At 63.1% G+C, this 13,464-nt stretch overlaps 3 protein-coding genes across 3 annotated transcripts in view; 2 read left to right on the top strand and 1 right to left on the bottom strand.

The window, feature by feature from the left end:
* The window catches only part of EMIHUDRAFT_432230 (hypothetical protein), a gene marked incomplete at its 3' end in the record, with an annotated part of 4,786 nt that extends 3,443 nt beyond the window's left edge, over window positions 1-1,343 (bottom strand). Inside the window, exons 1-3 of the mRNA XM_005770324.1 lie at window positions 1,183-1,343; window positions 933-988; window positions 349-406 (exon numbers count right to left, since the gene is read on the bottom strand). Of these exons, the coding sequence (XP_005770381.1) occupies window positions 349-406; window positions 933-988; window positions 1,183-1,284 (216 nt within the window). The remainder of the gene's footprint in view (window positions 1-348; window positions 407-932; window positions 989-1,182) is intronic.
* Window positions 1,344-2,325: 982 nt separating this feature from the next.
* Window positions 2,326-3,046, top strand: EMIHUDRAFT_195939 (hypothetical protein; the record flags this gene model as incomplete). Its single annotated transcript, XM_005770323.1, has 3 exons — window positions 2,326-2,678; window positions 2,895-2,923; window positions 3,015-3,046. The coding sequence occupies 3 exons, from the start codon at window positions 2,326-2,328 to the stop codon at window positions 3,044-3,046; spliced, it is 414 nt and encodes a 137-aa protein (XP_005770380.1).
* A 5,065-nt stretch (window positions 3,047-8,111) lies between these two features.
* ECH11 (3-hydroxyisobutyryl-coenzyme A hydrolase-like protein) lies at window positions 8,112-10,243 on the top strand (the record flags this gene model as incomplete). Its single annotated transcript, XM_005770322.1, has 5 exons — window positions 8,112-8,584; window positions 9,248-9,354; window positions 9,425-9,506; window positions 9,741-9,839; window positions 9,910-10,243. The coding sequence occupies 5 exons, from the start codon at window positions 8,112-8,114 to the stop codon at window positions 10,241-10,243; spliced, it is 1,095 nt and encodes a 364-aa protein (XP_005770379.1).
* Between the last annotated feature and the right edge of the window lie 3,221 nt (window positions 10,244-13,464).

Raw genomic sequence — 13,464 nt, 5'->3', positions numbered from 1 at the left:
TCGCTGTAGAAAACTGTCTTGTCCTCTGTGTGTGTATTACTTCTGTCCTGTGGGTCAGCCTGTGCATGTAAAAGTATGGCATACGCAATGTGCGATCTCGTTCTGCGTTACATGTACGAGTACGTGTCCTCTCTCAGGCCCCGCGCCCACACGCGCCCACACCCCCCTTGCCCTTCGAAGCTGCTCTAGCGGATAGCGCGACGACCATTGCAGAGTGAGCCTTCCTGCCTGCAATCCGGCGGGGAAGCAAACACCTCGCACAGAGAGTCGAGTCACTCTCACTCACATGGTGCGAGTGGACAGAAAGGGTGGTCACAGTCGCTCGATCATATCAAGCTGGTCTGCCACGCTCGTGCACGGAATCTCCTCGCAGCCAGAGTGCACCTCGAGCTTCTCCATGAGCGAGCTGATCTTGCTCGGCCCGCAGGAGAAGCCCTCCACCTGCGGAACAGGGCCGGCGGGATGGGACAGGGTGGGGTGGGACAGGGCCGGCGGGGTGGAGGTCGGTCGATGCCTTTCCAGCCGAGCCCGCCACAACCTCTATGTATGGGAGGACCTTTATGCCGAGGCCCTTGCACAGCGCCTTGTTGGTGTCGAACAGCACCTCGCAAAACTCAATCTCGGGCCAGTCGTCGGCCACGCGCTTGTACTTTGGCGCCATCGCTTTGCACGCTCTGCACCACGACGCATAAAACTTGATGCACACGACGCGGCTCTCACTTTCTGCCTGCGCAAGTTTGGCGCGATACGCGGCCTCGTCCTCGAGGTGCGTGAGGCCAGGCGTGGGCGGGTTGAGCACCGCGGTAGACGGAGTCGCGGCAGGCGGCGGCGGCGGCGGCGGCGGCGGCGGCGGCGGCGGCGGCGGCGGCGGCGGCGGCGGCGGCGGCGGCGGCGGCGGCGGCGGCGGCGGCGGCGGCGGCGGCGGTGGCGGTGGCGGGCGCGCCTTCATCGCGATCGTCTCGCCGTGCTCCGGGAACTTCTTGAGCACCTGCGGAGGAGAAGAGCGGCGGCGCGGAGAGCGTGAGCGCAGACGGCGAGCAGGCGGCGAGGGTGGGCGGTGAGCGAGGAGGCGACGGTAGCGGCGGCGGCGGCGGTCGTGGCGGAGAAAGCGAGCGGCGGCGGCGGTGGCCACGAGGGCGGCAGCAGCGGCTGGCGCGGCAGTGACGGAGCAGGCGCAGTGACCTGGTCGGCGGCACGCAGCCCCTTCTTGTAGCTCTTGAGCTCGTAGTGCTTGACGATGGCCTTGAAGAGCGTGGCCTCCTTGGCCGGTAGGGGAGGCGCCATGGAGTGCTCGTCCTCTGGTGCGGTACGGGCGGCGGATCGCCGGAGTGAGCGACGCTCGCACCCTCGCGTTCTGTCGGTTTTGAGAAACTCAACCATAGCCGCCGCCGGGGATGCGGCGCTCCAAGCGGTGCGGCGCGCGCTGGGGGGCGGCGGGTGTGCGGGATGGTCTGTGGGGGCCCGAGAGCGATGTGTCTTGCAAGTCAACGGGAAGGGACACCCTTACACGGATCCCAGGAGACGTAAAGCACGCCATACACCACGCACCATCGCGACCGCGCCTCATACTGTCTGGCTTATTGACCTCCGACCCGAGTCCTCCGCAATGTCCTGGGTGGGGGGCAGGGGGGGCAGAGGGCCAGTCAAACACTCCACTCGCCGCAAGGTCTGTCTGGCTGTGCAAGGGGAGGGCTCCCGCCCCGGGCGTGCGTGTCTCTACTTGTCCGGGTGCGTGCCTCCTCCGAGTCCATCTGTCGGCCGCCAGAAAACACGCCTGCGTGGATCCGCGTCACACCAATCCTCGCTACCCAACGCGGCCAAAGGATATCCACCTCGAGAACCTCGAGAGAACCTGTGTTAGGTGTCGCATTAAATTCTTACAAGTAGGGACGCCGTTCTCACTACTCCGGTGGGAGAGGGAGGGGTGGAGGGACGAGGTCCGGGCTGGGCGGCTTCTGCTGCTCAGCGAGGACCTCGAACCCCTGCTGCGCAATGGTGGGTGGGGCGGGGTTTCCCGCCCCACCGGCCATCGGCGGGGTAGGCGCGCGGGTGGGGGGGGTTGGGATGAGGGGGAGTGGGATGGGGATGGTCTTTTCGGCGAGCACCACGGTGCTCGCAGATTCGACTGTCCCCCTGATTGGGGGTCCGACGACGGCTACGGTGAGGACGACGGCTTCTGAGGAAGCCGTCGCCCGTGCCTTGCCTGTCGCCTGAATCGTGTTGTGCGACCGGCTCGGGTTGTCACACAAACACACACACACACTCCGTTGTAAAATTCTTTTCAAGTGAGGGACGCCGTTCTCTCACTACCCGCTGCCCAGTGACATGTCGAGCAGTGCGGCAGCTCACTGCGGCACCAGCAATTGCGACTCGGCGTGGGAAAATGTTGCCGGCAGCGGCGAACACTCCTGCGGCGATCGAATCGCGTGGCTACAAAGCTCTGAAGGCGGCTTGCTGAGCGAGTCTGAGGCCTGCGGGCGCGTGGCCGGCGAATTTGCGAACGTTTGCGGCGCCTGCATGCCCGGCGGCGAGTCGTCCCAGCTCTGGAAAATCACATTGGCGCTGACGGTGGTGGCGCTCGGCGTCGGCGTCGCGGCCACCGCAGCCATCTGCGTGGCCAGTGTCCTCCGGCGTCGGCGGGCGGTGGCGCGGCTCCTGCAGGCGAGGAACGCCTGCTCGTCCGCGCCGGCCTCGCGCTCCGCCTCTCCCTCTCAAGGGGCGATCGATGACGGCGGAAACACTGGAGCACAGTCTCCTTGCCGGCCGGAGCGAGGGTCGGCAGCGTCCCGCGAGATGGTGGAGAAAATGGGGCTCCAGCTCTCGGCGGCGACGGGGGCGCGCGCCCGCGGCATCCCCGGCCAGATGAGGCCGGTGCGGGCCGGGCAGCATGGCAGGCTTGCCGACGGGTTCAACAGCACGAGCGGTGGAGTCGAGCTCGGAAGGACCTCTGGAGGGCTGGCCAGCTTGGACAGCGCGCGGGCGGCCAACAACCCATCGCCGATGTCCTCCCCAAGGAATTCCGGACGATCTTCGTCAGGGCCACTAGCGCGGGCGGAGGTGTGAGCGCAGCGCCCGTGAAGAGCGGCCCTCGCCTGTCCTCGGTGTTATCACGTACCGGCAGCAGAGAGGGCCCGGGGGGGGGGGGGGGGCGCGGGGGGCAGTGGGTGGCGAGGTCTACGTTAGAAGTGGCACGGCCGAACCCTCCGATATTTATGGGAGAGAACAATGGATCGATTTCGGGAGTCGGGTATGTGCGAGTGCGTGCTCCTGCTCGTGAGTCGTCGTGTGAGAGAGATTTTTAGCAATACCAAACAAATCTAACACTGTGTGTTTTGTGTTTGTCGTGTGTGATGGAGACCTAAAAGCGTATTTATGGAGAGTTTACGAAACGCACATTAACTGTATTATACATGATGTAAAGGGTGTGGATGCTGGGTTGAGACGGAAATCGGGGGACGCGACCCACTTCGCCACAGACGGTCCGCGCCTCGCCGCTATGACGGGCGCACGACCGCAGCTCGTGTGCGTGCGCCCGTCTTTGTCCGGAGTGAAAAGTCCAATCGTCGGTGGCGGCTTCGGGCTTCCCCCAACCAACCTGCGCCGCGCTCGGCGAACCTCGACAGCGCCTTCGGTGGCATGCAGCTCTTTGCGACAGAAGCCTGGAGAGCAGAGATACTGACAGGCCAAAAAAAAAGAAAATAGATACCGCGCCCGAGTAGTACTCGGGCGCCTCGCCTATCGCGTGAATTGTAGGTCGAGGAAATTCTCTAAGAAGAGTTTAAACAAAAGAACTCTCTCTCACAGCAGACAGGCTCGACACAGGTGCGAACTGGCGCGTGCTAGTACTATATCACCGGCACACCACCGGAGCCGCCTAAGCGACTCCGTTAAGAGCGGCAATGCACTTAGCTAGCACCGTGCACAATGCCGCTGTCTGTCCCCGCACGCTAGCTCGTTCACCGTCTGCCACGCCACGGCGGTGTGGATAGAGAAATACGTCCCGCCTTGACCCAACATAGAGGGCGTTGTGTAGCCTAGGTAGGTAGGTAGGTAGAAAGGTGAAGAACAGCCAGGCTCGGACTGGACACCGACGCGGTATGGGTGGACGCAAGACAGATGATGCCTAGCTTTTGGGTAAATATAAAAATACGTCCTTGCCTCACGGATCGTGTCGGACCCATGTCTGTCCGGCACACAAGCGCCGCTACGCTGCTGTCATGTGAGCATTCTCGCCAGCGCCGCGCACAGCGCCTCGTGCACAAGCGCGATTTCTTGGCTGCGCTGAAGTATGGCCGAGAGACACGCGAGGCCTCGTATAACCAGCGTGGCGAGCTCTGCTGGAAGTACGAATTCGCAGACGTCGTCTTCATCGTCAGCGAAAGTCTCACCAAAGAAATCACCTGCTGGGCGAAGCCTGGTGCCGGCCTCGACGTGGAGAAGGAGCAAATCACGTCCGAAATGGAGCGTGCACACGCCTCTGCATGCACTCTCCTGCAGGACGTCAGCAGCTGGACGTCGCACACTGTCGTTATCGTGGACCAGTCCGGGTCTATGCGCAAGACTGATGTGATCGGCGGCTCCACGCGCAGCGACGCGGTCTGGCTCACTCTCGCTGTCGATTTCGTCGCCAAGCATATCGAGGACGGCTCCCGCTCGGCGACGGATGTCGTGTCAGTCATCTCGATGGGGCGAGACAGTAGCGTGCTCATTGACCGTCAGCCGCACGATTGGCTACTCTTCAACAGGGTTGTCGATCTGCTTCGGACGCAAGAGCCCTTCTTTGACGGCAATTACATTCCCGCGCTGGATGCGGCTGAGCAGCTGTTGCACTCGAACGAGTTCGGCGCATGCGCGCTCACGCTCTTCTTTCTCAGCGACGGCAAGCCGAGCGATCGCCTACCAAAGAACACAATGCTACGTGGAGAGTCGTGTATGATGACTGCCTTTGCGACGCTGATGGGCCAGCGGATTGACTCGCTTGCCAGCCGCTTTGGGCGACGCCTATCTGTCAACACGGTGGGCTTCGGCGGGCCTGGCGAGGACTTTCGCGTCCTCCAGAAACTCGCCGAGCGGCCCGCACAGTTCGGCAGCGCCGGCCGCTTCTTCTCGGCGCAGCTCAACGCAGACGCACTGGGAACGGCCATCAGCTCAATGTCCTCGTCCATCAACGCGACGAAGACCGAGCTGACCGCGCTTGGCGGTTCATCGCAGCGCGCAGTTCGCGATGTTCTGCGGCAAGCACGCGACACCGTTGGCAAGGACACACGGCCGACCTCCGACTGGCTTGTGTACATGCTCGGCCAGGGCTGGCGCGGCGCGCGTCTTCTGTGGGTTCCGACCGGCCCACGGCGCGGCTGGTTCGACACATCGCCGCTCACCCTGGACGCTCAGGGCGTAGCCCTCAAGCAGAACTATTTCGGCGAGGGCGCCGAGCGACTCGTGCGCGAATTCCGCGAGGTCGGCCCCACCGGCGATTTCGTCGGGCCGCCGCTGGTTGCCAAGGAGAGCCGCTTCCAAGCCGATGTGGCCAACATGAGCCGGCAGCAGCTGATCAATTTCCACAAGGCCTTCTGCGACACGCAGGTGCGTGCGTCGCGGCTAGCAGCCGTCTTCAACCAAAAGCTGGCCCAGCTGCCAGGCTACGACCGGCAGACTACACCAACAGTCAACTTCCTCGATTGCGCCGTATACGTGGTGGACGACATCGGCCTCGGCACGATCGGGTGCCTCGTGGAGAAGCAGCTCGACCCGACCAAGTACAAGAAGTGGAACGACAACCAGGGCTTCGTTGAGGGGCAGGGCGCCGTGCCGGTGGGTGGTGCGCTCGACGCACTCGTTGAGGAGGAGGAGGAGGAGGAGGAGGAGGAGGAGGAATCCGACGAGGAGGAGGCAGCATCGATCCGTGACATCATGGAGGAATCCGAAATCCGCGTCTCCGACATCCCACAGGCCTTCTCCCACTTCACGTACCGGTACACAAAGCGCAGGGTGCTTGTCTGTGACCTCCAGGGCGTACTGAGTACTACGCAGCCGCCTTGCTTCGAATTCACCGACCCGGTCATCCACTTCTCCTCACGCAGCGGCCGACGGAACGTATTCGGTCGCACCGACCGTGGCCTCAAGGGCATGCACGATTTCTTCGCGTCGCACAAGTGCAGCTCTCTCTGCCGCGCACTAAACCGGCGGTGGGTCAAGCGCGTCGGGGAAACCGAGCAGCAGCGCGGAATGCACTTAGACGGACTAGAAGACCAGGTGTCCAATCTCACCATTTGATCACGGCATTTGATCAGGGTGGGGCTACGAATGCCTGATCCTGTACTAAATAAATAAATAAAAACGGACACCTCTCTACTGTGAGATGGGTAAAAAGGAACAGGCCCCCGCCCTTGCGATCTTTGTGCAGGGTTCTTTGTGGGTGTGGTCGGCGACTAGCCGGGGTCGTCCTCCCGATGGGGGACTAGCACTAGCCGTCTTCCACATGGTCCCTCGGGTCCCTGCTGCTCCTAATCTCTTCGTACATCCTCCTGCTGATCTCCGCAAAGTCCTGCTCCCTCCCTCGTCTCACCCTGCGCGTCTGCTCCGCCTCACCGTCTTCTGCCCTGCGTCGTCTGGCGACGGGTCCTCCATAGTCGGTCGAAGTCGCCGCCCTCCTCGTGCCTCTTCCCAACGTTCCCTCGGCGGCCGATGCCGTCTGCTCCGGCTCCCCAGTCCCCGGGTCTGCCCTGCTCTCGTCTGCGCTAGTTTCTGCTTCGTCCTCACCGGCGTCTCTCCTCTTTCCTCTCCCCTTCTTGTATGCTTTGCACATCGCGTCGATTCCTGTTCGCGTGAGCACCAGCCTGAAGCCCGCCCAGCATCTGAACCGCTCCCTAAGTCGGAGGAGCATCATCAGTCTCACTGTACTATACCACAGTTCCGCGCTTACCAAAGGCGTCGGGTGGCGCGAAGTACGTGCAGTGGATTTAGTCATGTGCTGTCGCGGTACCTTGTGTCGTCTGTAAATTTTGTTCGTCTAATGGTAATGCATGTTTTGTTCGTCTATAATGCATGTTTTAGCGATATTACGACTACCAGTGCTGCTATCTGTCTCTTTGCGCTCCTCAGCACGCTGTATTAGTCGACTGTATTTAGCATAGGGTGGCACACCGCATTCGCACTGAAGTTGTACTCGTTGGCCGTTGAATCTGTTTCCACTCTCCATGCCCTCACTCCAACCACTCCCCCGATGCCCACGTGACAGTGATGCCTTCCTCTCGCCTCCAGCTTGCACCCGCTCTTCTGCTCGAACTCTCTCCTCAGGTCCTCCACCACCTCTGAGGGGAATAGCCCTCCGGCTAGCTTTTCCCACTGCCTCTCCGGAAGCAGGCTCCGGAGCACCCGACCTCCGCGAGCATCACGAGCATCAAAGAGAAGGTGCTCAACCTCAACGACCAGACCGCCTTCCCTGCGTTTGGCAAGAGCGGCGGCGGGGAGAAGTCGGCGGGAAAGCCGGCGGCGGCGTCCAAAGTGGCGCCCCGGCTCGCAAAGGCGAGCAAGGCCTTTGTCGTCAATTGTAGTGTTTGTTTTGTTGTATCGACTGCGTTTCAACTCCCGTCAGCCGTCGGTCGCGCGCATCCGCATGTAGCGAGATGGGAAAGCGGGTGTAGACGCGGCGTTGGTGCACAGGGCGGCGAGACGTTGTGACAGCAGCGTTTCGTGCGAAGGGCGAGGAGTCCGTGTAGTGGTTGCGCACGTTGGATTGGAGGGGGGCGTTCGGCGGCGGCTTTTCCCAGCCAGATGTTTACTCGGGCGACGGAAATGTCTAACTAATCGGTTTCTTCAGTTTACTCCGGCTGGCCCCGAGTAAACTGCGACGGAAAGAAATGTGAATGTGGTCCTGTTTATTTCAGTTTACTCGGGGCCCCGAGTAAACTGCGACGGAAAAAATGTCGAAATGTCGTCCCGAGTAATCTGGTTTTTCAGTTTACTCGGAAATCCGCGTAATGTGAAAAACAATTTCAGATTCCGAGTAAACTGGGATTTTTCCTTCTTAAAATACAAGCCTCTCTCACAGCACACTGGCACGACAAGGGCGGACTTGCGCTCTCCACAGACCACCCACGATGACGGCACCGATGCTGCTGCTATCGTTACACGCGTGCGCCACCGCGCCTCCGCTCCTCACGAGGCGGCATCCTGGCGGCGTGCTTGAGGTGCGACTCAACCGGCCTTCGAAGCTGAACGCTCTTTCTTCAGAGATGGTGGACGGACTCCGCGAGGCGGTGGTTGCGGCGAGGGAGGAGGGTGCCTCCGGCCTGCTTCTGACGGCGTCCGGAGACCGCGCATTCTGTGCGGGCGGCGACATCCGGCAGGTGGCCGCGATGCCGCCACAGCAGAGGCGCGACTTTCTGCGGCGCGAGTACAGCCTGATGATCGAGCTGTTTGCGCTGCGGGATAGCGTGCCTGTGGTCGCGCTTGCAGACGGACTCATTTTTGGCGCCGGAGCGGGGCTCTTCATGGCGGCAGAGACGCGCATTGCCAGCGCGCCGTCCAGCCTGGCGATGCCAGGCAAGCCTCTCACAGCCGCGCAGCATCGCCACTCTGCACAGTCTCCAGTGACCAGTAATATTGCAGCACTCTGCAGTAGTCCGCGTGGTCGCAGTCTCCAGCAACCAGCAGTAATGCGGGCCCCCTCGTCACCTCTCGCTGAATCTCGCCGAGCCACGCCGCAAACCTCGGCTCACCTCGGCCAGACCTCGCGTCGTCGCGCCCAGTGCCAGAGTGCGCGCTGCTGGGGCTGTGGACAGCGTCTCTTCACACCTGCAGCTGTGAACAGAGTGCGCTCTCGGCATCGTGCCCGACGTCGGCGCCACAGACTACCTGCGCAGCTGCCTGGAAGGCGGGGGAGATGCGCCGAGATGCGCCGAGATGCGCCGAGATGCGCCGAGATGCGCCGAGATGCGCCGAGATGCGCCGAGATGCGCCGAGATGCGCCGAGATGCGCCGAGATGCGCCGAGATGCGCCGAGATGCGCCGAGATGCGCCGCTGGCGGCAGATCTCTTGCGCAGCCGCCTCGACGGCGGCGGCGCGTAGTTCATGAGAGGAGGGAGTCTTGCGCAGCAGGCGGGATCGGGCAGTGGGCGTCGCTGACCGGCGGCCGCTTCTCCTCGGACGCCATGGCGGCCGGCGGCCTCTGCACGCACGTGTGCGAACGACGACCGCTGTCAGGCTCGGCTCAACTCGCCGCATCTCGCCTCGTCTCCGTGCTAGGCATGTTTGCGGCGCCGACGAAACCGAGCGCCAGCCCGGGCAGCGCTCGCTCCCTTCGACGAGCGACGCTGCCGAGGCGGTGCAGGCGGAGACCAGCCGAGAGACCGGTCGAGATCGGTCGAGATTGGCCGAGACTGGCGAGGGCGCCCGTTGAAGAGCTCGCAACTAACAGCTAAGGCGCGGCGGTGCAGGCCACCTATTCCTCGCTAGTGGACTGCTCCAGCGCGGCGGAGCTGCGCGACACGATAGGCGAGGGGAGGTTGCCTGAGAGACCCCGAGAGCGCCCGACAGTACGCGAGAGTACGCGAGACGAGTACGCGAGACTACGCGACGAGATTACCCGGCGGCTGCGGCGCACGATAGACTCTTGCGGGGCGGCGGCGACGGCGCCAATGGCGGCGGCGACGCGGGCGGCGGCGGGAGGCTACGAGGCGGCCGCGGCGTCGCTGGTCTTTGCGCGCGAGACGCTCGATTCGGCGAGCGCGCTGCAGAGGCTTCCCGCGCGGCTTTGCGACGCGGCGGAGGCGGCCGAAGCTAAGGGCGACCTAGGTCTGGCAAGCTGGGCGCGAGACACACGGGCATCATCCGCCTGGTGCCTCCCCGGCGGCGGCACGATTTCTTTTTCACCCTGTTTTTTTCTTTTCCCAGGCAGCACTGTCGAGGGCCTCCCCGGCGGCGCTGCTGGTGGCGCTCGAGTGCCTGCAGCTGCCGCTGCCAGAGGAGCCGCTCGCGCGACGCGCCGCCGCGTTGGGTGCGGAGCTCGCCGCCAACCAGGCGCTGGTCTGCCGCGACGAGTTTGCGGAGGGCGTCGCTTGCGCCGTCGGCGAGCGCAAGGGGCAGCCGCCGCGGTGGGAGCATGCAAGCGTCGAGGAGGCGGAGGGCGACCCGGCGGTGCAGCGACTCCTCGATGCTGTCCGCCGCGCACCACCGCTCGACCTCGAGCTGGAATCGGCTGATGAGCGGCGGAGTGCGGCGGGTCGCTCTCTTGAGAGTTGAGTGTTGAGAGACGGGCCCTCGGTCACGAACTAGCCACGACCCACGTGGACGTATACTGAAGCCTTTTTCGTTCTTGTGCTGTGGGTCATCACGGACGTGCGAACAGATCGACCGGGCGAAAGGGAAGCTTCTGTGACGAGTCCCACACTGGGCCGGCGAGCTCAGCGGGGCACAGCCACAGGGGCACTGCTGAGCTCACAGACAACATTCTCTCACACATGCATAACTAGCGGCAAACATAAGATGGGCGGTATAGTGCGCGCAAGCCTGGAATTGGCTCGGCGAAGCGATGCCGCGACGGGCTGCTCGCGAACCGTGTAGCTTGGGCTTGGTTCGCGGCAGCATTGGGAGCGCAGAGGGGACGACGACATATAGCTTCTACTCACTTCTTCTTCTTCTTGGCCTTCTCAGCCGTCTCCGCAGCGGCGGCTTTCTCCTCGAGGATCGCAGCCACCTAACAGAAACGCGCAGAGGCGGTACATGACGGCGGCCCCTGCCTGCTTACTCGGCCTGGCGCAAGCAGAAGGCGCACCGGAGCAAACGCTTGCTCAAACGCGGCCTTCGGCGGCGTCGACGACGCGGTGGACGTAGCGTGCCACGGCTCGTCCGAGGACCAGTCGGTGGTCGCGGCCATCCGCGGGGAGGCTCGAGGCACGGCGAGCAGCGCGTCAGCAGAGCCACTGAGGGCGATGAGCATACACACAAAGCCTGCCACCTTCATTACGCCAACGTTAATCGCCTGAGAAAAGAATTATCTCGCATTCTTTTTTTGCGAACCCCTGCAGAAGGACTTCGCCCGCACCTCGCCTGTCGCGTGAATCGTGTCGTGCGACTGACGCAAAAATTCTTTTTCTCGCGATGTCTGCCCCGCCGCGCCGCCGCTCGCGCCGCCTCGCCACCGCCGCCACCGCCGCGCCATCGCCAGACACGCCGCCGCCCGCCCACCTCCTCGACCTCCCCTCGGAGCTCCTCGTGCGCGCCGTCTCTCGCTGCGACCCCGCCGACATCGCTCGCGCCGCGGGCATCTCGCGCGTCTTGCACGCCTCGCTTGCGGTGGAGGCCATCCGCTTGTGGGCGCAAGAGCGCGGTTTCGAGCTGCCGGCACTGCCAGAGGGCGAGAGCTGCGCCGTGCGGTGGCTGTGCTATTCGGCGTTGCTGTGCGAGTCCAACCCTCCGGCGAGGGTGGCGGCAGGCCAGTCTCACAGCTTCTTCATCGACGGCGAGGGGCGGCTCTCGTCGTGCGGCAAGGCTAACAGCTGGCAGCCGGGACTACTCGGGCACGGCGAGGGCGTGACGCGGCTCAACACGCCGACCCGCCTCCCCTCTCCTCAGCTGGGCGGCGAGCGTGCCGTGAGCGTGTCGACTGGATTCATGCACAGCTTCGCCCTCACTGCCGACGGAGCTCTCTGGAGCTGGGGTGGGGGAATCTATGGCATGCTGGGCCACGGCGACCAGCAGAACCAGCTGCTGCCAAAGAAGATCGAGGCCTTTGCCGGCCAGCGCGTCGTCGCTGTGTGCAGAACCAGCTGCTGCCAAAGCCTCGCCCTCACCGCCGATGGAGCCGTCTGGAGCTGGGGCCAGGGAGACGTCGGCCAGCTGGGCCACGGCGACCTGCAGAACCAGCTGCTGCCCAAGGAGATCGAATCATTTGCTGGCCAGCGCGTCGTCGCTGTGTCGGCTGGAGGTCTGCACAGCCTCGCCATCACCGCCGACGGAGCTGTCTGGAGCTGGGGCAATGGAGGCTCAGGCCGGTTGGGCCACGGCGACGTGCAACGCCAGCTGCTGCCCAAGAAGATCGAGGCCTTTGCTGACCAGCGCGTCGTCGCTGTGTCGGCTGGAACAAACTACAGCCTCGCCATCACCGCCGACGGCGCTGTCTGGAGCTGGGGCTACGGACACCAAGGCAGGTTGGGCCACGGCAACCAGCAGCACCAGCTGCTGCCAAAGAAGATCGAGGCCTTTGCTGGGCGGCGCGTCGTCGCTGTCTCTGCCGACTGCCACAGCCTCGCCCTCACCGCCGACGGTGCTGTCTGGCTGGGGCTTTGGAGGCCAAGGCAAGCTGGGCCACGGCGACCAGCAGCACCAGCTGCTGCCGAAGAAGGTCGAGGCCTTGGTTGGGGGCCCGCGCGTCATCGCTGTGTCGGCTGGGCTGAACCACAGCCTCGCCCTCACCGCTGGCGGCGCCGCCTGGAGCTGGGGCGGGGGCGAAAGCGGCTGCCTAGGCCACGGAGATCACCTGTCGAATCAGCTCTTGCCCAAGAAGATTGAGCTGTGGAGGCAATGATGGGCGGTTGGTCGGGCGTTTAGTCGCGCAGAAGTAGAGGAGCTTGTTACAGCCCGCGTTGTGTGCCTGCATGTATGCATGTGCGTTTGGAGACTCACAAATAGGCAGGTACCCACGGGACCGCTGCGGCGGGCCTGGGAGAGGCGCCACGAGTCCCGCAATGGGACGCACGGCCCGGCGCACTTCCCCAAGCTAAATAAATAAATAAATAAAAACGGACACCTCTCTACTGTGAGATGGGTAAAAAGGAACAGGCCCCTGCCCTTGCGATCTTTGTGCAGGGTTCTTTGTGGGTGTGGTCGGAGACTACTCTAGCCGGGGTCGTCCTCCCGCAGAAGCGGCTGACGCCCGCGCAGCAGATGCTCTTCAGCGTTTCCTTCTATGCCAACACGTGCTCGTCTTCGAGAAGCTGAGTACCAACCGCAGCCTCAAGCGCCCCATCGATCACAATTCGCCCATCACGCGCACGGGGGAGAGGCCTAAAGGGCACGCGCATGGGTTAACAAGAGCGAAAGCGCGTCCGGAAGGGATTCAAGGAAGGTGAAAGAACACACATCGAAGGCTAGCTCAAAAAGAGATTATTAGTAAACAACGAAGGCGCTCTAAAAAAAAAGTGCGGGTGTGTGCGTGTCATGTGGCTACACACACACACACACACACACACACACACACACACACACACACACACACACACACACACACACACACACACACACACACACACACACACACACACACACACACACACACACACACACACACACACACACAACAGCAAGTGATCATCCGTCTGTATTATAACTAACAACGAAGGCATGTGTGAGTGAGTATTCTTGTGATACGAAACCACGACGACACACACCAGTCGACTCGCATCGGTTGCCTCCATGAACGGCGGAGCTATTCTCGCGCCCACACCACACCTGGCTCCAACGTG

Source organism: Emiliania huxleyi (genome assembly GCF_000372725.1).
Source record: "Emiliania huxleyi CCMP1516 unplaced genomic scaffold EMIHUscaffold_4, whole genome shotgun sequence".
In the NCBI taxonomy this organism is placed as follows: Eukaryota; Haptophyta; order Isochrysidales; family Noelaerhabdaceae; genus Emiliania; species Emiliania huxleyi.
This window is presented reverse-complemented; position numbering and strand designations above follow the sequence as displayed.